This window comes from Castor canadensis, chromosome 11, assembly GCF_047511655.1.
Source record: "Castor canadensis chromosome 11, mCasCan1.hap1v2, whole genome shotgun sequence".
NCBI lineage: Eukaryota > Metazoa > Chordata > Mammalia > Rodentia > Castoridae > Castor > Castor canadensis.
The window spans coordinates 100106528-100129859 of NC_133396.1; the positions used below are offsets into that span (position 1 = coordinate 100106528).

Below are 23332 nucleotides of genomic sequence, written 5' to 3' on the forward strand. Positions count from 1 at the left end.
CTCACCTCTTAACCCGGAACTGCGACGAGTCAATGTCCTCGAGTTTCCAGACCATGTGGAGACTCGATTGTGTGCAGGCTGGTCATCCGGCTTTGCAGTAACTGAGGTATCATTAGCACAGTTCAAAGAGAGAACAGAAATGGTGGCACAGGTCCAGGCAGAGACCACAGGTCGTTCTGCTCTACCACACTCATAAACACTATCTCTCTGTGTTTCTTTTCTTGGTTTAAGCTGTCGCCATCCTCTTCTCAGACATGAAAATCACCTCATAAGGAATGCTAAGGTCGGTTCTAAATCAGGTATGTAGGTTTTTTTGTTTTTTTGGGTTTTTTTTGTTTTGGTGGGACTGGGTTTGAACTCAGGGCTTCGCGGTTCTGTATATTTTCTTTTAATTGAAGAATTATTTTCAGCGGGGCACCGGTGGTTCACGCCTGTAATCCTAGCTATTTAGGAGGCAGATCAGGAGAATCGAGGTTCGAAGCCAACGATAGTGCGTGTGCCCCTACCTCGAAAATACCTAACACAAAAAAGGGCTAGTAGAGTGACTCAAGGTGTAGGACCTGAGTTCAAGCTCAAAAAATAAAAAAAGAATTATTTTCAAAAAAAATATTTTCACATTCACCCTCCTCCCAAAAAGACGAAAAGCAATTTGAGTATCTTCTCAAGATACACAGCCAGCAAATGATCATGCAAAAAGATGTTCGTCATTAATCATTAGGGGAATACAAATTAAAAGCAAAATGAAATACTATTTCACACATATTAGAATGTCCAAAGTTAAAAAGACTGGCCATACCATTTTGGAAAACAATGCAGCAGTTTCTTAAAAAGTTAAACTGGGAGCCAGGGCTGGGCCGGCTGCTCACATCTGTAATTCTAGCTAGAGATCCTACCTAGCAGAGATCTTCCACTGGAAGCCAGCTCCTAGCAAATAGTTCTGAGACCCATTTCGAAACACAAAAAAAGGTTCATGGAGTGGGTAAGGTGTAGGACTTAAGTTCAGTAGCGCAAAAAAAAAAAAAAAAAGTTAAACTGGGGTTGGGGTGTGGTTCAGCAGAGAGAGTGTGTTTAGTATGCTGTAGGGCCCTGGGTCCAACCTCCAGTAGCCCTCCCCTCCACTAAGCTAAGGCTTAGTGGTCCAGCTCTCATGTGCAAGGTCCTGGGTAAACTACCATAATGCAATTCAGCCATTACATTCCCAGGGAGGCAAGAAAGCACAGCACATCCCCATACAAAGGCATATAGAGGAATGTCCATGGCTGCTCTATTTGTCAATAGCTCCAAACTGCAAACAACTGAAATGTTAATCAACAGGCAAAAGAGAAAGCCACACCATGGAATATTACTCAGAAAAAAAGGAACAAGCTATTGACACGCACAACATGAATCTCAAAATAATTATGACAACTTTTCAAAAGTGTTAGCAAACTCAGCTTGAGAAGCTTGTCCCATGGAAGAAGCAATACCTGAGAGAAATATTGGGGAGGAAGAAAGTGGGTTTTATTGAGGATGTTAGCAACTTGGAAGGAGGCAGCCATTCTAATGTCTCAAACATCACATTCCAAGTCTTTGGGGAAGTAGGAGAACATTCATATGGGAATCAGTCCAGGGGCCACATGCAGAAATCAGCTTTCCAGGAGCTTGAGTCAGGCAGTCTGGTGTTTGATACCAACCAGAGGTGATATCACCTTTTTTTTTTTTTTTTTCTGATACTGGGGTTTAAACTCAGGGCCTACATCTTGAGCCACTCTGCCTTTTGTGTTGGGTTTTTTGAGATAGGTTCTCACTATTTGCCTGGGCTGGCTTCGAACTATGATCCTCCTGATCTCTGCCTCCTGCATTTCGAGGATTACAGGCCTGACCCTCCAGTGCCCTGCCATTGATGGCCTATTCTTTTCTTGAGGGCAAGATGCTCCAGAATCAGACTGAAGGCCATCCCATGAATGAGAAAGGAAACCAGGATAAAGCAAGGTGGAATCATCAATGGCAACAGCCTGTTACAAAAGAAGCCCAACCAAAAAAGAATGCCTGATGATTCTACTGTTAAATTCTAGAAAGGGCTGGGGGTGTAGCTCAGTGTAGGGTGCATTTGCTAGGTCCTGGGTTTGATCATCCCAAGCACTGCAATAAAAACCAGTCTATAGTGACAGAAAATGGGGAATGGGTGAGGAAAATGGGCAGGCTATTCAGGAATTAGAAAGGGACATAAAGAAATTGAAGGGAAGTGATGGATATGTTCATTGTGCTCATTTCAATAAGGCTGCATGATGACTTTCATTGGGCCTTTGTGGGCCCCTTCCTTCATAAAAACGTTTTTAATTATAAAAACGTCTCAAACGCTAATATAAAATATTTTATAGCTGTGTAGATATAAAGGATGAATATTAACATTACAAAAAATATTTTATTTGGCCAAGAATGGTGAAGCACATCTAATATCCCAATTCTGGGGAGGTGGAGGCAGCAGGATCATGAGTTGGGGGCCAGTGAGACCTTATCTCAAAAAAACAAGTGGGGGACAGGGACATGGCTCAAGTGGTAGGACACTTATCTAGCTAGCATGCACAAGGCCCTGTTCAATCCCCGGAATGGCCAAAAGAAAAAGAAAAAAAGAGTAAATAGAAACGTGGGAAGTGTATGTGACCAAAAAAAAAAAGGAAAAAGAAAAAAAAAGTGTGACTCATCTTTAAGTGAAAATGACAGTGCAATGCAAACGAGTGGGCAGTCATCTTCAAGCATGGTAGAAAAATATCATTACAAAGTATGGATATCTAATGATTTTAAAACAACAAAAACCAGCGCTTTTCTCCCAAATTTATCATATGATGATTTCACCTACCTTAAAAACACATACACAAAAGGCCCACCCCCTTTTCCAGTCAGCCTAGGCCGAGAAAGAGACAAACTGTATGAGCAGAGGATAACAGATGTCGCAGTAGCTCGCGAATCACACCCAAGTGCCCAAGTGACCTCCCGCTCCCGACCAGAGCACCGACCCTGCACATCGGTCAACTTCGCCGGATTAACGGTGGGGTCAGAAGACCTCGAATCCGAGGCGGGAGGCCTGAGACCTGGAGAAAGACAGATTGAGAATTTCTCCGCAGCCCAAGAAGACCCAACTGCTGGCTGGCTGGCGGACGGCCCCGCCCCCCCTTGCCCGCGCCCAGCCCCACTGCCCTCCAGGTCTGCTCAGGCTGCAGACCGCGACACTCCCGCCCCCAGCCCGCCCTGCCCCGCCCCGCCCACCTCAGTCTTCGAATCTCGGACAGCCCCGCCCTCAGGCCCCGCCTCTCGCCCGCGGACGGCCCCACCCCTCGCTCAGTTATGCCCCGCCCCCAGAGGGCTGCTGTTTTCGGGTAAGTCAGGCCAGAATCGGGACGGGAAGTTTAGGAAGGGCAGATCTCATTTCCCGACATTGGGGGCGGGACGGGACTGTACCCGGCCACACTTCCGAGGGAGTGGAAGCGGAGCCCAGCACGAGGTGTGGCGAGGGAGCGGGGAAAGGGCAAGCCCAAACGCACCATAGGGAAGCTCTGAGTAGTAGCGGTCGGGTCTCGGCCCCGGAGACCCGGAAGACGCAGGCGGGTCTTTCCCCGAAAGGGAGTGGCGTGCCTGTCGGCCTGAACACCTCGCCCTATGCGTCAGTCGGGGGATTCCGGCCGAGTTCAGTTCACTTTAGCTGCTGGGTCTCCGCCCTAATCCTCTTATCCCAGTTGTAAGTGTGTAAGGGTCCTGTGAATGTATCAAACCGGGAAAATTCTGCGTTCAACAGAGTTAAGAAATTCTCTTTAAGTAGCCTTTGGGGTCTCATTTGCTAATACGCATTTCCTAATCAAAACTAGGTTTGTTTTACATTTACTTTGTATCAGACTAATTCACAGTATCATTTAATCCTTTTAATAACTTTATGAAATAACCATTATTATAAAAATGTTAATCGCTTCTCGGCCTTCTGGCTAAGATCAAGTTTGAAGATATGCTTCAGATCCCACTCTACTAAGTAATGGAGCTAGATCCAAACCCTGATCGTTTATACTGATATCCACAAATGCCTTTTTATATTGGAGCAGCATTTGAAGCCAGCTGTACATACAGTGTGCTCTTTATTTTGGAGTACTTGAAGGGGAAAACTGTGAGATTTATTTTTTTTTCCTTTCCCTTTCCCAGAGTTTGTCTATGTTGCCCAACTCCCCTATAACACTTTTAAGAAAAGTAAAGGGTAGGCACTGGTGGGTCATACCTGTAATACTAGCTACTTGGGATGCTGAGATTGGGAGGATCCCAGGTTGAGGTCAGCCGGGGCAAACAGTTTGTGAGACTCCCATCTCCAAAATAACAAGAACAAAATGGACTGGAGATATGGACTGGTAGAGCATTGTGGGGAGCGGATTAAAACCTATGAGAACTGGACACAAACATGGTGAGATGCAGTTGATTGCTTTTACCTGTAGGCCGAGATAGGCACAGCCCCCCCGCCCCCCCACCACAAAACAGGGAAAGGCAGAAGAGCTGTGTCTCCTAAATCGTGTTTAGAGAAGCCGGAAAGCAGATTTCTCCTGTTACAATGTCATGTCTCCCGTGGCTACACCCTGACTGCTTCTATAAAAGACCCCCTGAAGGAGGAAGAGGGACTTTTTGCTTTGCCTTTTGGGGCTTTACTTTGGGCTTTTGTACTTTTTGCTTGGCTTTTTGCTTTGCGGGGGGGTGGGGGGGGGCAGGCTTTTTGCCTTTGAATATATTGGGAAGAAGCTTTTACTTTGGGCCTTTTGGTATGGGAAGCTTTTGGAAGGGAAAAGAACTATTAAGGGGAAAAATTGTTGAAGGGAAAATGCTAAAGAGAGGTTGATAGAAGGTCTGCACTGAGAACTTTAACATAGGCTTCAGAAAGTAAAGCTGAGAAAGAACTCCATTCATAGGCCTTAGGAAAGCTAAGGCCAAAGAGAACATGGGACAGTGCACAGTGCAAGTCTTAAGAGTTATGTATATTCAGGTTAGGAGTGGCTGTTTGCAAGTTTGAGCACCGAGGCTTCTGAGAGAGCTAAAGAGAGATGGGACAATGCAAGCCTGGGGGCAAAAGACTTTAACTGTAAGAGCAGTTAAGCTAAAGATCAGAGTAAACATGGGACAGAGCGAGCCTAAGGAGAGAAGTTTTAAGCAAGGTTTTAAAGAACTGGAAGGGGTAAGGACTTAAAGAATAAAGATAGAGAAAAGAAGCAATAAAGGTTGTGCATCTCCAGCCGAGCATACAACACACCTGGCCCCAACTTTCTGTCTATTCTGTGTCTTTTCTAAAATCTCCAGTTGCCCCCAGTTAAGCCCAGTTAGGTCCAGTAATAACCAAGGAGTGAGAGAGAAAACCTCGCTCCAGCAAAGGAGGGAGCGCGAGAAACAGCGTCCCCTTCAGAGCACCTGCCTAGCAAGCCTGATGCCCTCAATTCAAACCCCAGTCCCACACACAAAAAAAGAAAAGAAAAGCACAGAATGGGGAATACCTTGTAACAGCCCTCTTGAAAATAGAACCTGCCACAGGTTGGAGGAACCATGAAATACTAGCATTACAAGGACTAAATAACCTCAAAACTCTATTTCTGTATGATCACAATGAGAGGTGGAGCCTATATTTCCTGGTTGAATTGAGTAAGACTGGCTAAGGAGGAAATGATACAATGTTTTTTTTTTTTTAATGTGATTAACTTCTGCTCAGCATATTTCTCTGGGTATGCACTTGGGATCCAGTCATCCTGCATATGAGAAAGCAGAAAGGCCTCATGGAGAAGCCACAAGTAGGTGTTACTGCTGACAGCTCCAGCTGAGATCCCAGCCACCAGCTAGTACAACCTCCAGACATAGCCCCCACCCTCCCCCCAGCCATCAAGTCATCTCCAGCTTCTCAGTTTCCCTGTTTGGGACAGAGACAAGCTGTCCCTTGCTATACCATCATAAACTTATTTATTCATCTCTTTGATGTCCCTGTGTAGCCCAGGTTGGCCTCAAACTTGTGATCCTCCTGCCTGTCCCTCCTGAGTGCTGGGATTATAGATGTGCCCTTCCACACCAGGCTCCCCTTTCCAAATTCTTTTTTTTTTTTTTTGGTGGTGGTGGTACTTGAACTCAGGGCCTACACCTTGACCACTCCACCAGCCTTTTTTTTTTTTTTTTTTTTTTTTTGTGATGGTTTTTCCAAGATAGGGTCTTGAGAACTATTTGCCCGGGCTGGCTTCGAACCATGATCCTTCTGAGTAGCTAGGATACAGGAGTGAGCCACTGGTGCCTGGCTTCAAATTCTTAATCCACAGAATCCATGAGTAAAACAAACTTGTTCAATAACCACTTAAAATAATTTATTTCTCATGGGTCTGTTGACTGGATGAAGCTCAGCTGGAACTGATTATTGGGAGTCTGGCTAAGTCTGGAACATTCAAGATAGCTTTAGGCCTCTCTCCTAATGGGCTTAATCTGTGACAAAGAAATTAACTTTTTACATAGTGACTAACTTCCCAGAGGAATGTTCCGACCAAGAAAAGCAGAAGCTACAAATCTGTTAAAACTTCACCCTGGAAGTAACATATCAGTATTTCTATTGGCCAAAAATAGGTCACAGGGCTAACTCAGATTCAAAGAGAAGAGAAAGACTCCACCTATGGAAAGATAATTGTCCAGGACACACTACAAAAGAGCTAAGGGATGAGAGAGATTGTTCTGGTCATCTTTAGAAACACAATCACCATTACTACTTAAATTAGAAGAAACTAAAATATCTGTAATTGGGCAGTTAAGCTTCCCCCATTTTGAAGTATAGAGACTTAAGGATAGGGTTAGATCAGTTATGAAATATGCTACTTTTTTCCCCGGTAGATGTACAAGTGAAAAGTAAATTGTGTGTGAATGACAGAGACTTTTAGTTTTAAATAAAATTGGTAGACGGGTGCCAGTACTGTCCTATAATCCTAGCTACTCAGGAGTCAGAGATTGGGAGGATCAAGGTTCGAAGCCAGCCCAGGCAAATAGTTCTCAAGACCCTATCTCAAAAATACTCAACACAAAAAAGGGCCTGGTGGAGTAGCTCCAGTGGTAGAGCACATGCCTAACAAGTGTGAAGCCCTAGTACCACCAAAAAAAATTGGAGGAGGACAAATTTGGATCAGGATGAGAAACAGGAAGATTAGTTTGGGTTTTGCTACTAAAGCTGTTAAACCTGTATCTATCCATCATAGGAGTGTTGACTGTGATTTAACAGTCACCCCAAGAAGGGTCAAATGATCACTTGAGACCTTTAAACCTCACTCTCTTGTCTTTGTTCCCACAGGGGTTTGATCTACCGTCATCTTGCCCCTAAACTACTGAAGAAGACTTCTAATTAGTTTCTGTGCATCATCATCTCCATTCATTTAGGAGTCTTGAACATATATAAACACCTAATCCTAAGAATATACCTTTAATACCAGAAGATATTTACATAACTTATTAGTGATTTTGCTATAATATTCTTAGATCCTCAAAGCTGGTAGGAAACTTAGGATGAAGTCTTTCATTTTTAAGGATGAGGAAACAACTTCACAGAAGCTAAATAAGTTGTTCAAAGGCATATTGGCCAGTAAGTGGCATAGATAGAACATGACATCTTAACCTAGTGATGTTTTCACTCATCACACTGTCTTTCAAGTGAAGAGAAGAAACATATAATGATAGCTAGAACTTTATACTTTTATAACCCATATACTTTCAATACTTTTACTTCTTTAAGATCTGGTTTTATCCTTACAATCACCCCGTGAAGTAAGCAGGGCAGATGTTACTATCCTCCGTTTGTAAAATTAAGACAATGAAATGCTGAGAGACTTGGTAACTGGTTCAAGGCCATGGCTGATGGGTAATAGAATTGGACCATGAAGGTCTTCAGGATACTCTTTCAGAGTTTAGCTTGTTTGCTTTTTAAAATGTTTTTTGTTGTTGTTTTATTTGAGAAAGGGTCTTGTTATATAGGCTGGCCTACACCTCACTATGTAGCCCAAAGTGTCCTTGAACTTGAGATCCTCCTGCCTTAGCCTCCCAAGTACTGGGATTACAGGTGTGCATGCCTGTCTCGGGTTTGTTTTCTTACAGGTTTTCAAAGATTTTTTCTCTTTTTCTTTGTCATTTGTCAAAGATAGTTTTATTGTTCCAAGGTAAACCCACATATACCTTCATACACTATAATGTATTTTTAGAAGTTATTTCAAAAGGGAGAAGACATTTTAAATTAACATATAGTTTATTTATGATAAATTATATGTATATGTACATACATGCACATGTAAGTATGTATGAAAACCTAAACTGTGGCAATATTATTAACATCAGATTTATATTCAGTGATTTTATGGTGCTCTTGTAATTTGTTTTGTTTTTGAGACATGGTCTCACTATGTAGACAAGGGTATAGCCCAAGGTGGCCTTGAATTCCCTCTCAGGGTTTTATAAATGTGTTTTAGTTTTGTGTTTTTGTTTTTGTGGTACTGGGGTTTGAACTCATGGCATACACCTTGAGCCACTCCACCAGCCCTTTTGTGATGGGTTTTTCTGAGATAATGGGTATTTAAAAGAATGAAAGCCAGCTCTGGACCCATAATTTGTTCACACCTATAATTCTAGCTACTCGGGAGGCAGAGATCAGGAGGATTTGGGCTCTTAGCCAACCCAGGCAAATAGTTTTCAAAACCCTATCTCAAAAAAAATCCAACACAAAAAACCAACTGAGTGGCTCAAGTGGTAGAGTACCTGCCCAGCAAACATGAGACCAAGTTCAAACCCCAGAACTGCCAAAAAAAAAAAAAAAAAAAGATAGCTGGGTGCTGATGGCTTACACCAGTAATTCTAGCTATTTAGGAGGCTGAAATCAGGATGATAGAGGTTTGAGGCTAGCCCAGGGAAATAGTTTACAAACCCCTATTTCCAGATTAACCAGAGCAAAATGAGCTCCACACCTCCAGGTGTGGTTCAAGGGGGTATATCACCTGCTTTGCAAGTGTAAAACCTTGCATTCAAACCCCAGTCCTACAGACCAAAACAAGAGAGAACCCTGCATGTACTCATGTGACTGTTTTATTGAGCCTTTTTTTTTGTCTTGCATGGTACTGGGGTTTGACTCAAAACCTCTCTCAGTTTGCTATGTTGGCTCTCTACCACTTGAGTCATGCTTCTAGCATATTTTAATATTACTATTTTTTAATTTCACAACTGGGGTTTGAACGCAAGGCCACAAGCTTGCTAGCTAGGCTGCCACTCAACCATTGAGTACATTTTGTTTCTGAGAGAGGATCTCACTAATTTTGCCCATACTGGCCTGGAACTCAAGATCATCTGTTCTCTGCCTATGGAGTAGATGGGATTACAGGTATGAGCCACCATGCCTGGCTTTTATTGAGCATATCTGATTCTTTCTGGCTGTCGAGACTCTAAATCTATTTCCTATATTTGGAGAATCTTCCTTCACCTTTTAAGAGACAGCTTTCCTCCCATTACAAAATTCAGTACTCACTTTTCCAGCTGCCATTGTAGCCAGAGACTACAGATTAGATGCACCAGTCGGGTCCCACGTCTTGAACTGGAAACAGGTGAAGAGAAGCAGTGATAGTATTAAATCGCTTCCGGTAAGGGTTATCACAACAGGGGCAGCTTCATTCAGTTTCTGGAGGTGGTAATGACAATGACTCTAACAGCAACAACCGAAGACCAGAACCCAGAACTGACCACATAATTTGTGGGGCCTAATGCTAAATGAAAATGCAGGGTCCCTTGTTCCAGAACTACTGAGAATATCGAGATGGGCACAGCAGGACATTAAACTAAGAGCACTGCCCTTTAAAGGATAGCGTTCTGTGTGAATGCACAGGTCATTTGCCCAAGAAACCCGTGACAGTTAACATGAGTTAATCATTATTCATACCTATACCCTAACCACGAAAATTTTACCCATTGCACCTCTTTTCTCAGAAATCAGGTACATGTGCTGATCATGAAGTGATTTATACATGTGAAGAGGAGGCCTATGGTTGGGCATGGTGGTCCATGCCTATAATCCCAGTACTCAGGAAACTAAGGCAGGATAGTCAGTTCCAGGCCAGCCCCTGTGCAACATTGTGAGACCTTGTCTCAAAAATTATAACAAGCCTGTAATCCTCGCTACTCAGGAGGCAGAGATCAGGAGGATTGCAGTTCAAGGCAGCCAGGGTAAATAGTTCATGAGCCTCTATCTCAAAAAAAAAAAAAAAAAAAAAGTCTGGTGGACTGGCTCAAGTTGTAAGCCCTGAGTTCAAACCCCAGCCCTGCAAATAAAAAACTGGTGGAGTGGCTTAAGCAGTAGAGCACCTGCCTAGCAAGTGTGAGGCCCTGAGTTCAAACCCCAGAGCAGCCAAAAAAACACAAAAACAAATCAACAACAAAAAATTTTGTACATCTTCATCCTTTACTATTAGCCTTCCTAAATGAGGTTAGCCCCTTCATTTATATTTATTGATATTATAAATGTTGGCTTCAGATCTGCCTATTTTATTTTACTTACTTATTTTGTGGTTATTGGGGCTTGAACTCAGGGTCTCATGCTTGCTAGGCAGGCACTCTATCACTTGAGCCACTCTGCCAACCTTTTTTTGTGATGGGTTTTTTCAAGATAGGGTCTCACAAACTATTTGTCTGGGCTGACTTTGAACTGCAATCCTCCTGATCTCTGCCTTCCAAGTAGCTAGGATACAAGTGTGAGCCACCAGCAGCTGGCTGCCTTACTATTTTAAACATGTATCTTCAGTGTTCAGGAAGAGTTTGTATTTTTATTCTAATGGTTATATTTATTCTAATTATTTTATATATGTTTTCTTTTGGGCTATTACAAGCAATATTAAAATTATCTAGCAATTTTTTAAAATTTTTTTATTATTCATATGTGCATACAAGGCTTGGATCATTTCTCCCCCCTGCCCCCACCTCCTCCCTTACCACCCACTCCGCCCCCTTCCTCTCCCCCCCCAACCCCCTCAATACCCTGCAAAAACTATTTTTCCCTTATCTCTAATCTAGCAATTTCTTATTTTTCCCTAGCACCTAACATCAGAAAAACTCTTACTCCTAGGTAATAGCTGTATTTAAGAATCAAAGCACTTATTCTGGAGGCTGATAGAGTGCCTACCTAGCAAGTAAAAAAGGGCTGAGTTCAAACCCCAGTACTGCCCCCACCCAAAAATAACTTATTCTATTTCATATACTCTCCCTAATGCCTCCTTATTGATAATTGTCCTGTATTTAGAGGATTGTCAAGAAATCTCAAAAATAAATAGATACACAGTAAGGGCCTATTGGTGTTACATTTCAAAACATAGTATCTATTTCCAGACTATGGCTATCCTGCATATTGTTAAAAGCACATGGCTATCACATATTACACAATTTCCATTATTATAATCATCATTTATTCTTAGTTATGGAAGTAAAAACAAATTTAATTCTCATCACTAGTGAGAAACACTGCTGTCTCTTCCTCTATTTTGGTTGTCTAAAGCTAGTTCTCTAGATTCTTCAGAAAAGGCTCTTACCAAGAATATTCCTACAAAGAATAACAAAAAGAAGGAAAGGGAGGAGGGGGAGGAGGAGGAGGATTCTTTTGCGATTTATGGGGGCTGGAAGGAGATGTAATAGCAATCTCCATTAGAGGGAGCCTTAGTCTCAAGAAATAAAATTGGTTATTTGAAATCTGTAGAGGCTTTGAAATGATAGCTTTTATATTTCTAGCCATACATTTCTTCAGGGCTTGCTGTGTACAGAACTGGTTTCATTTCCTGTAAGGAAATCTACAAAGGCCAGGGGTATATGAATAGTTCAAAATTAGGCTGGTAGCTTGGTTGGATGAGCTACTGTTAGCCCAGGAAGAGGTAAAAGCCAGGTCTCCAATCCAACACCCATCTCAGTTAACTAGCATTCAGGGCACTTTGGAGCTACTTGGAAGAAATCGAGGGTGGATGAAATGACTAGGGACAGTGATTCCAGAGGTCAAACTGTCTCCTGAATAATAATACATGAGGTACATGTCTTTAAGAGTAATTGGTTACTCATCATTGTTCTTGTTTTTAAATTCTGCAATGGGAAGAAAAATATGTTAAAAGTTGAAGTTGCTGGGGGTGAGGGGGAAGGTGGCCCAAACAATGTATACACATATAAGTAAATGTAAAAACAATAAAAAAAGGAAAAAACCTAAAAAAAATATACACCAGACACAGGAATGACAAAGCCCCAAAGGAAAGCAGTGACTTTTGTAAGTCAGAGAATTAGGTATTTGAGAAAGAGTGATCTCAGCTTACCCTTGAGTTCGAAGTCTTTTAAAAGAGTAGGAAAACTTGGACCCCCATCACTAGGAATATGATTATCCATGTGAATGAAGTATGTCAGTGGGGCATTTGTTCTGTATATCTAATTTTGGATATACGTATTCTTAATATAAATGTATTTTAACAAAGGTACAGAACCCTGTATCCACAAAAAAAAAAAAAAGTTGAAGTTGCTGACTGTGGTCTATTATAGACAGCACTAAATGTTGTAGTTTAACAATACAAATTTCTGTGAGTCCCTCAAAGTTTTGTTACATAAACTACCATATTTATTTTTTTTTTTCAGTACTGGAGTTTGAACTCAGGGCCTTCACCTTGAGCCATTCCACCAGCCCCATTTTTGTGAAGGGTTTTTTGAGATAGGGTCACACGAATTATTTGCCCAGGATGGCTTTGAACCTTGATCCTTCTGATATCTGCCTCCTGAGTAGTTAGGATTATAGGTGTGAGCCACACATTACCCAGTTAGTTTTTTTAAGACCTGGAAAATGGTGTATGATAAAAGCAGAATGCTTGGCAAGCTAATCAATCTAGCTAGCCTTCAATGTCTGTCAGAGAACTTTCATATGTGACTGGAAGGGAAAAACCTGTGTAATGCAGTATGTCAACATCTGTCAAGGTAATTTTTAAAAATTAAGAGCAAAAATGAGCTAACTAAACCTTTAATTTTTTATAAGTTAAAAAATAAAACGAGCACAGTTATCACATATTCTTACACCTCTAACAGAAAAGCAGAGAGAAACATACCAGTTGAGGATAGAAACTCCAAGATGAATGATGTTTGCATAATTTAACTGTCATTGTAGCTTCAAGGGCCCAAATGGATATTCTAGAACAAAGACAGCCTTTAGTTTTCTTTTTCCTCTCCTAGCAACAATGTCTAAAGGTATTCAGAATGGTTTAGCATTGTAGGTTCTACAATACAGCCTCTAACAAAACTAACCTGTCCCACATTCTTGGTAAAAGAGGTGTTTATTTTTATACCTAGAAGGTTGGGAAAGCACCAAAATCTGCATGTGGTATGTGTGTAGGTTCATGCTGTGAAACCTAAAGTCCTTAGGAGAGTACAATGAAAAACACGTCAACAGGGATATGGTAGAGGGCTGGTGGAGTGGCTCAAGTGGTAGGGTGCCTGCCTAGTAAATCTGAGGCCCTGAGTTCAAATCCAATACCACTAAAAGCAAAACAAATCCAGGGCTGGTGGTTGCATGTGTAATGTGTCCATGATAAAAATCAAGCATGCTTTCCTTATTCAAGCATGCTTTCCTTATTGAGCAGAAAATCCTTGTGAAAATATTGAACGCACAAAGTTAGAAAGCTAAATAAAAATATGTATTTATTTTTTTGCTTGCTTGCTTGCATGAGGTCCTAGGTGGGATCTCCAGCACCACTTAAAAATAAATAAATAGGGGGAAGGGGTGAGAAATGACCCAAACATTGTATGCACATATGAAGAAGAAAAAAAAAGTTAAATAAATAAAATATAAACCTTAAATAAATAAAAGACAGTCCTCAGTCCTTAAATAATCCCATCTCTTCCATCACTCTAGAGCAGTCACACCCAGATCATCTTTCTAACCTCCAGTTAATCTGTTAACTACCAGATTAACCATCAGATCCTACACAACAAGAGCTATTTTTACCTTCATCTCTAGAAGTGTTAAGAATGTTCCTATACTTGGTGTGTCAATGGGATGAGGACTTTGTGGGAAGAAATAACTTCCCTTCGTGGGAAGAAGGGATTTCTCAGGCATAGAGGTGCATTCCTGTAATATGAGCTACTTAGGAGGTGGAGGCAAGAAGATGGCAAATTTGAGGCCAACCTGGACAAAGTTAGCAAGACCCTATCTTTAAAACAAAAATTACAAGTGAAAGAGCTAAGGGTATGGCTCAAATACTAGAATACTTGCCTAACATGCTCAAGGCTCTGGAAAAAGTATGAGGGAGGAAGGAAAAAAGACTAAAAATTATTCTGGTCTCAATTTTCTCGTGTGTGTGTGTGTGTTTTGACAGTCTTAGTATGTATCCCATGCTGGTCTGGAACTCTCCATCCTCCTGCCTCATTCTCCTGAGTGCCAGGACCACAGGCGAGCACCCCCCACCCAACTCTCAATTATCTGTTTCTTTGGACAATGTATTTCTTCGTCTTTCCCTTTCATCCTTACACCTTATACAACTGTCAAAGCACAGTTCCACTTGCTTATTAATTCTAACAACCCAGTAGATGACTATTTTAATACAATTTTTTTTCCTTTGATGGTACTCGGGTTTAAACCCAGTGCCTCAAGCTCTAACATTTGATTCATGTCCCCCAGTCCTATAATGCCAATTTAGATAAGTCTCAGATTTCAGAGGGGTTTTCTGGTCCTGCAGATGTTAGGGTTGTTCCAGTACCACATCTTAACTCTCCAAACCTGGTGATTTCTGCTCCAACTTTCTCTCATCATCCCTGCTCAATCTCCCTGCAGGAGCGCCTCATACCATCTTAACCCAGCCCACACTAAGCACCTGTGTTCTTAGGATCTGTAGTTCTAGAGAGTGATAGAGAAGACAGTTATTTAAGGACCAAGAATAAGATAGGTATTTTTTTTTTCCTTCTGGGAACAAATTTGAGGCAATTGCTTTTTAGATATTGTTCCTTTGTTATTCTACCTGAGAAAATTAAGTAGTGGGTTCCTATAAGCAGTATCTTTACCAGTACTGAGTATCCACTGTGCTTTGATACTGTCTGAACACTTTATCCACTTTTATCTCACCTTGTAAAGAGCAGGCTCTATATCCACAATACAAACAAGTCAACAGACATTTAGTGAAGGGAAGCCAGTTGCTTAATACCACACAGTTTCTATGTTTCCATGTTAAATAAGGACTCAAACCCCAGTTTCTGGCTCTACAGTCTGTTGCACATTATACCACACTACCCAGTGAACCCACCTTTTGGGGTTCTTTGGTTTGTTAAAGTGGTTAAAGATGCCAAAGACAACTTGGAAGTCCTTTAGCAGGATTATGTTATGCTAGGGGACAAAAAAAAGAGAAAGGGGGAGGCTACTATTTAGTTAATTTCTTATGTTTTCTCAGTCCTTCACAGCTCTAAAATGAAAACGAACCTGTTTTGGAGAGAAGAATGGGGGCAGCGTGAGCCAAGGAAGTAATAAGCAGCCAACCACTGCTGATTTGGAGGCAGTCCCAGAAGGGCAGCCTTCTGCAGTTACCAGGCAACAAGTGTAAACAACACAGGGTCATGGCCACTAACTACAGTGCCAACCAGGTAAGTTCTCTTTCTTCTCTTCTTTAACATTTAATTTTCTCTTCTAGATTCTATCTTTGAACTGACCCTTCCCATATATTCTGGTCATTGAACAGATACTGAGAGTGGGTTGAGATAGTCTTTCACCTCAAGGTTGGGAGGGCCCAGGGACAAGAAAAAGGTGTATCTGGGTTGAATTTGTAGGATGTAAATCAGGGGTCAGGAATTTTTTTTTTCCTGTAAAAGGCCAAAGAGTAAATATTTTAGGATTTGTGAGCCAAGTGGCAAAGTCAAAGATATTGTGTAGATACGTATGTGAGAGGAAAGCTTTCCATTAAATTTTTTGTAAATTTTTTTTTTTTGTGGTACTGAGTCTTGAACTCAGGGCCTTTACCTTGAGCCAGCCCTTTTTGTGATGGGTTTTTTTGAAATAGGGTCTCGAGAACTACTTGCCTGGGCTGGCTTCAAACCTTGACCCTCTTGATCTCTGCCTCCTGAATAGCTAGGATTACAGGTGTGAGACTGGCTTCGGCAAAATTTAAAATACAATTAACTTGGGTATTATTGTACTTAACCTTGCTTGAGAATACAATTATTTGTAGTACTAGGGAAAAGAATGTAATTATTTTGGAGAAAAACTTTTGCATAACTGGTATTTAAAGTTACTGGGGATTTCTTTTGTTCTGAACATAGGAACTAAGTAGCAGGCTTTCCTGGTACTCATTATGTAGTCTAGGCTGGTCTCCAACTCTTTGTTTCTTCATTTTTTAGTACTGGGGTTGAACTCAGGACATCCTGCTTGTTAGGCAGGAGCTCTACCACTTGAGCTATGCCACCAGTCCTGGTCTTAAACTCTTGATCCTCTGGACTCAACCTTCCGAGTGCTGGGATTATAAGTGTGAACTACCATGTCTTTTTTTCAAGTCACCTACAAATGTTTGATTATAAAAGCCATTCTCAGTTCTCAGGCCATCCAAAAAGCAGGAAGCATTTGGTTCATGAGCCATAACTTACCTTTGGCATAGACCAATCTAGTAAAGAATGTGAGTCACAAATGTAGTTTAAAAACTTCTAATAGCTATGTGAAAATGAAAAATACTTATAGTAAGGCTTTATTTAACCCAATAAATCCAAACTATTATTTGGACACGTAATCATTATTTTAAAAATTATAATCAGACATTTTATATTCTTTTTGGTGCTAGCTCTTCAAAATCCAGTGTATTTTATATTTAAAAAGCACCTCAATTTGGACTAGTCATATTTCAGGTGTTCACCAGCTGCATGTTGGACAGTACAAATCTAGACCAAACAAATTATATTCTTGTACTTGCCTAGCATGCATAAAGTCTTGGGTTTGATCCTCAGCACTGCAAAAACAAAACAAATAACACCCTGTTATAGTTAGAGCCTACATGGTTGTTTAGATCTTTGGTTTTCAAGTCTAAAGAACTGTACCTAGTCATCATTTCCTGGGCTTAGGGCCTTTGACCCTCACAAGTATTCTCATCTTTCTCTCCACAGTATGAAAAAGCTTTCTCACCGAAGTATCTGCAGAACTGGTCTCCTGCCAAACCAACAAAAGAGGTATTCCATGTTTACTGCCCCTGAGAAGCCAATGTATGGTACTTTACATCATACTCTGTAATTCCCTGTTACCTAACTCCTTTGTAGACTTCTTTAAACTTCTATATTCTCCTCTCCCCATACCTTTCTTTCATCCAAGCCCCTCAGATACTTCCTTTTATGTTGTGGTTTACCTTCCTTTTTCACTTCAAGAACTTTTCTCTCCCACATCTACTACAGAGAATCTCTTTCCATGAAGGCTACACTCAGATTATCGCCAATGATCGTGGTCATCTGTTGCCTTCTGTGCCCCGTTCCAAGGTGAGATACCCATCTCCCTTCCTATCAAGAAAGATAAAGGACTAAGGTATAGAACTGGGAGATTGCAGCCACTATTTAGAAAATTAAAGTTCAGTCTCACTCATGTAAGTGACCCAAACTTTCAGTCAGTTTATCTACTAGAACAGTTAGATTTAGCACACAAGACTTTAAACTAATGATCTGTATTAACAATGTTTTCAGGTGATGATAATTACACATGGGACTTTTGTCACACTTAAGGATGCATAATTTAAGATGGCAGAGGAGAGGGGATAAAAAAAATTGGTAAAAAAATGGAACTAAGATGAACAGAGGTCCTGCTAATAGGACAGTTACTGGTAGTGAGAAGCCCTGTTGAGGAATCCCTTTTCCTTTTAGGCAAGTCCTTGGGGTTCCTTCATGGGCACCTGGCAAATGCCTCTGAAGGTACCCCCTGCTCGGGTGACCTTGACCTCCCGTACAGCTGCTGGTGCTGCCTCCCTCACCAAATGGATACAGAAAAATCCTGATTTACTCAAGGCCTCTAATGGACTTCGTCCTGAAATCTTAGGCAAGGTATCTATTTTTTCCATCTAACATCAAACCCTATTACCACTATTTCTTCTCAACCTCAAAAAAATGTCTATTGTTATGTCACCACTACCCAGCAGGGGGAGCCCCTAACCAATTCTGTCTTGTCTCACCCCTAATAACATTTTGGAGCCTTGAAGGGAAAAACTAAGGACATCTTGCCCCCACCACCTCACTCTGCATAGAAAATAATCTCAAGGGGAGGTTAGATGGAGCTATTCTTACTTGAAACCTGACCTTTTGTCCATGATATGAGGAGAAAGGGAGTTAGAATTCCGAGGTAGGTTGGGAAAAATCTGGGCCTGATGAGAAACATGATTCTCTCTTCCACTCTAACCCTGACAGCCCCATAATCCAGACAGTCGGAAGGCACTCAGGAAGGAGTCTATCACGAAGACTGTACAGCAAGCACCAAGTCCAACCATAATTCCAAGATCCCCAGCTTCCAATGGCAATTCCCCAGATCAAACCCAAAGCTCACACCCCTCTGCAGGTCACACTCCAGGTCCCCAAAGCCCAACCAACTCTCCTAAGAGCCTACATGGAAGCCCATGTGTGTCGTAGAACAGTGAGCAGGTCCTAATCTAGCTGAGATCCAGAAATGCACACCTGAAACTTCAGAGGGGATCAAGGGGCCACACTGAGAAAAATCTGTCTTAGAGATTGAGTGAAATAAATAAGACTCCCTGGTCAGAAATGCGGAACAGAAAAATTATGGGATAAGAGTAAAGGTAAATTTGGACAATAAACATTGTTGAATCTTTTACTGATCTGGATTTTCTCCTGCTACGGCTGTGTGTTGTAATCCATAATTAGGAGGGGAGATGGGGGAAATACAAGTAGGGAAAAGAATATTACAGTAGTTTGGGATGCAACACATTTGTACAAGGATTGAGTCAGTTACACTCCAGAAATGACCAAGGGAAAACTGGTCTGACACAGCAAAGGGCAGAACCTCAAAGAACTGAGGGTCACTCATCCTGAGCACATACAACAAACAACTTCAAAACCAGAAGGATTATTTAGTAGAGCATAATGTGTTTGTAGAAGGCAGAAAGAAACGTATATATATATATATAAAAAGTACATACAATTTGAAAACAGAAGATATGGAAATAATTAGAAGACAGAGGAAAAACAAAGCAAAATGTTAAGTACAAATTTAGAACAGAAAAATCCCAGGATGCTCTGCTATCCCATCCCACTCCTTCAATCATCTCATCAATCAATGGCTACAAAAAAACCCTCAGGTTTCCCAGCCTCCAACATCTCTTTATAGTTGACCCCACTATGCATCTTTCTGGCACTGGTTGTTAAATTTAATGCTGTTGCCAACCCTTTCCTTGGTCCTAGTGCCAAAGTATTCCCTCATGAACATTTGTCCCTCACTCAAAGTAGAGGACAGCTAATTTAAGTTGGAGGAAGGCTACAAGACTTCCTAGGGCCAAGCTAGTAAACTGGGGCAGTGAACATTATTTAAGGTCAAAGACTATTTGGGAACTAGGATAAAGACCACTGAGGCTGTAGGTCTCACTTTTGTAGCTTACATAAGGTTTCCTATCCAACTGACACCAGCTACCCATTGTTACTGTTCTTCAGCCCACAGCTTTAACTTGTTTACCAACAGCTCAGAATGAGATGGTGGATCTCTTACTTCAGAGTTTGCAAAGACTACCAAAACAACACTCTTGCCAAAGGATTTAAGGACACAGTAGCCTGACCCATGGATTATAAAAGCAACACATTTTTCCATACATATATGTAATTTTTTTTTGCTAGAATTTTGATACTTTTTAAGTTGCTGCTCATTTTTTCCCCAAGTCTACATCCTCGCTTAGTTGTTACCTCCACTGGTCCTATGTCCCCTCACTGCATAATTTGCTGAACTGTACCATGCAGCATATAATTTTTTTTGGTGGTGTACTGGGGCTTGAACTAAGGACCTATACATTGAGCCACTCCACAAGCCCTTTTTGCTGATTTTTTTTTTTTTTTCAAGATAGGGTCTTGAGAACTATTTGCCTGAGCTGGCTTCTCGATCCTGATCTCTGCCTCCTGAGTAGCTAGGATTACAGGCGTGAACTCCTGGCACCAGGCTGTTTAAAAATATTTGTGGTAGTACTAGGGCTTGAACTCAGGGCCTCACACTTGCAAGGCAGGCGGGGCTCTACCACTTGAGTACTCTGCCAGCCATTTTTTTTGTGTGTGATGGGTTTTGTGTTTGTTAGATGTTTTCGAGATAGGATCTCAAGAACTATTTGCCCAGGCTATCTTCAAACCATGATTCTCCTGATCTCTGCCTCCCGAGTAGCTAGGATTATAGGGTGAGCCAGTGGTTCCTGACTTGTTCTCAGTGGAGTTTTGAAGCCTGAAATAATTCAAAAGCTCTCAATACCCTTAACTTCTCTCTCTTCCTTTTCTGAGCCTTCTCTATGATATCGAAATCTCTGGCTACTTATATTTGATTCCCTAAAATTTTTTCCAGTGGTCACTTGTCTGATAAACTGTTTCCCTCCTGGGAAAGGTCACACTGGGGGATGTAAATGTCTGAGACCCAAGGAAGAGGGAAGAAAGTGGCTCATCCCCAGTAGCCATCCTCCTCATTTCTCTAGATTTCAAAGAGAGTCAAGGATAAAATGAGTACTTTAATTCACATTCAGAAAAAGATGGTACAAGAACTTGGATTAGAAAACATGACATTAAGAGGTTTGCTTTTTCAGAAATACAAAAAAAAAAAAAAACCTTAATATAGACAATATTCTTTCTGGATCTTCTTGCATAAAAAGCTATAAATCTTCTTCCCCAAGTATCTGCTCTAAGAACCACTCACCCTCTTTATCTTGCTCTAGCTGGGCCAGGATAATTCTCCTTCACCCCCACCTCTTTTCTTTCAGTCACACTGTGTGGGTGCTAAAGGCCCTGGGCTCTGACCAATGAACAGAACTGTCCTTTAAACAAGCAGCCCACAGGCAGTGGCACCCTAAGCCTCACCCCTGTACCCAGGGCAGCCACAGAGCTGGCATTGTTTCTACTCTCTCAGGAAGAAGGAGCCAAAAGCTGACTCTCAGCACAAATCAAAGTCCAATATGGAGAGGGAGGAAGGGCTCCTAGGTCCAGAGTAGGCTGCAAGCTGTGGGCAGGAAAAGGGAGTTTTTACAGATATTCTATCATAAGAAACAAGAGGAGAACACCTTTTTTCCATAGTTTGATTCTGTAAGTTACTCTACTGAGCTCTTAGGGGATCTGGAAAGGATCTAAACAAAGCAGGAGAACTCTGTTGGCTGGAGATAAAAGTGACAAACAGGAAGATAAATCATTGTTGTAATTTTCAGGAAGATGATGCTAGAAACTGGAAATTTCAGCTCTTCACATGGCTGCCAGCCCTGCAGAGCACAACACAGTAAGAACCAACACAGCCACTCCACTTTGGTACAGCTGGTGAATCTTCATGCCTTTTCCTAGGTCCCAGGACTGTAGAAAAAAGAAAAGAATTTTTTCAGTAATCAAGACCCTGGTCACTCCCTTCTCCGAAAGAAATTCTCTACCTATTTGAATAGGTACTGCCTCTCTGCATGATTCTAGAGAAAAGCATTTATTTTTTATTTTAATTTTTTGCAATGCTAGGGCTTGAACTCAGGGCCTTCACCTTGAGCCACTCCACCAGTCCTTTTTTGCGATGGTTTTTTTCGAAATAGGGTCTCAAGAACTATTTGCTCCGGCTGGCTTCAAACCACGATCCTCCTGATCTCTGCCTCCTGAGTAGCTAGGATTACAGGCATGAGTCACCAGCACCTGGCTCAACTGATTTTCTTTAGAGAAGCTTTGTTTTGTGGAATAAGAAATCACTGATGGAAATGCCTTCCCCTGTCTACTCCCTCCCCCTCAGGAGAATGGAAATGAAAAGTCATTTTAAATCAAAACTAACACTCCTCCAGAGATGTTAATTTATTAGGTCATTTGGTCTCTCTTTTTTTTTTTTAAACCCGTTAAACTACTATTGAACCAGACTAAAATCCAGAAGATGCTTGTCTCTAAGGCTGATGTGGAAGTTATAAAAGGTCAAATTAAGGCAATAACATCCATTTCACAGTTGGCTCAGGTTCAGAAGTAATGGAAAACCAGAAAAACTAAAATTTTAATTGTCTTCTTAGGGAAAAATGTAAGACTAGGGTTAAGGGATACCACAAAATAGGAACTCTTAAAATGCTAGAGGAACTAATCTTTGATCTGGGGCAGGCCTGATTAAGCTTTTTAACGAGAAGAAAAACACCAATTTTGAACTGACACCAAGGTCATGAAGGAGCAACACGGATAATTTTCACTCCACTAACAGATTCCTAAATCTAAGATTAAAACCTAAGATCCTTGGCACCAATTTTTTTTTAAAGTTGTCCTCATTCCCTCCAATCATTCAAAAGACACAAAAATATTTAACACAATCTAATGTTAAAATAACAAAGGTTAATATATTTGAGTCCAGCCAGATTTGTCAGTCTGGGTTGATAGGAATGTTAGACTGAAAGCGTAATTGTGTTTATCTAGCTCATAACTGAATTCCCACTGTCTAGAACAGTTCTTGACACATTACTGGTACCAATTCATATTTATCTATTAAATATGCCTTCTATACCAGATGTATGATCTGGTTTTAGGAGTATCTTTTAATAACATCCCTCTTAAAACTGGAAAAGTTCACACCAAGACTCTTCAAGTACCTGCCTGGCCAGGTAAGGAATGCAGAAGGGATATTTCCCCAACAGCACCTGGAGGAAAGGTCCTCGAGTAAAGGTAACTAAGCTTAAGAATAGCACTGGGAACTGGGAGTGTAGCTCAAAAGCATGTATGAGACCCTGGGTTAATACACAGCACCCTAAAGGAAGAAGTAAAATAATACTAAACTCAGCAATAAAGGACAAGGGATTCCCAGTCTCCCCTCTCCCTTCATTCAGAAAATGTGCAAACCCACAATTAACTTACCAAGTGTCGGATCCCATTGAACATGTGATACGTGAGAGGCAAGGTAAGTACAAACTTAGCTGTGTAGATCAGTGCTGGCCCCAGATACAGGGACTTCACAAATTCCAAGTAAGTCTCAAAGTTCCAAGGGAGGAACAGGGCTGACAAGCCAAAAAGGGAGACCACTGAGGAGAAAACCAAATAACCCATCACAAATATCCTGCAGTTACAACTAATATAAAGCATAAAACTGAGTTAATGACAGCTAATGGCATCTCATACAATTTTAAACCATTCTGAAATAGAGAAAATGTAAACT

At 41.3% G+C, this 23332-nt stretch overlaps 3 protein-coding genes and 1 long non-coding RNA gene across 5 annotated transcripts in view; 2 read left to right on the forward strand and 2 right to left on the reverse strand.

Moving 5' to 3' along the window:
- Apoa2 (apolipoprotein A2) overlaps positions 1 to 23332 on the forward strand; it is a 450260-nt gene that overhangs the window by 334341 nt on the left and 92587 nt on the right. The gene's annotated exons all lie outside the window — the stretch shown is intronic.
- LOC141413882 (uncharacterized) lies at positions 42 to 10427 on the reverse strand. The gene is made up of 3 exons (XR_012438857.1): positions 9518 to 10427; positions 3522 to 3732; positions 42 to 3071 (listed from the first exon to the last, which is right to left on the reverse strand). It is a non-coding gene; the product is annotated as an uncharacterized lncRNA (long non-coding RNA).
- On the forward strand, positions 3285 to 20854 carry Cfap126 (cilia and flagella associated protein 126). Its single transcript, XM_020169732.2, has 6 exons — positions 3285 to 3356; positions 15432 to 15621; positions 17125 to 17187; positions 17407 to 17487; positions 17866 to 18042; positions 18403 to 20854. The coding sequence occupies exons 2-6, from the start codon at positions 15595 to 15597 to the stop codon at positions 18619 to 18621; spliced, it is 567 nt and encodes a 188-aa protein (XP_020025321.1). The 5' UTR covers positions 3285 to 3356; positions 15432 to 15594; the 3' UTR covers positions 18622 to 20854.
- Sdhc (succinate dehydrogenase complex subunit C) overlaps positions 20690 to 23332 on the reverse strand; it is a 30721-nt gene continuing 28078 nt past the window's right edge. For both annotated transcript variants that reach the window (XM_074047649.1, XM_020169733.2), the window contains 2 exons: positions 23035 to 23198; positions 20690 to 21528 (listed from right to left, as the gene is read on the reverse strand). In XM_074047649.1, the coding sequence (XP_073903750.1) occupies positions 21424 to 21528; positions 23035 to 23198 (269 nt within the window). In that variant the 3' untranslated portion in view covers positions 20690 to 21423. The remainder of the gene's footprint in view (positions 21529 to 23034; positions 23199 to 23332) is intronic.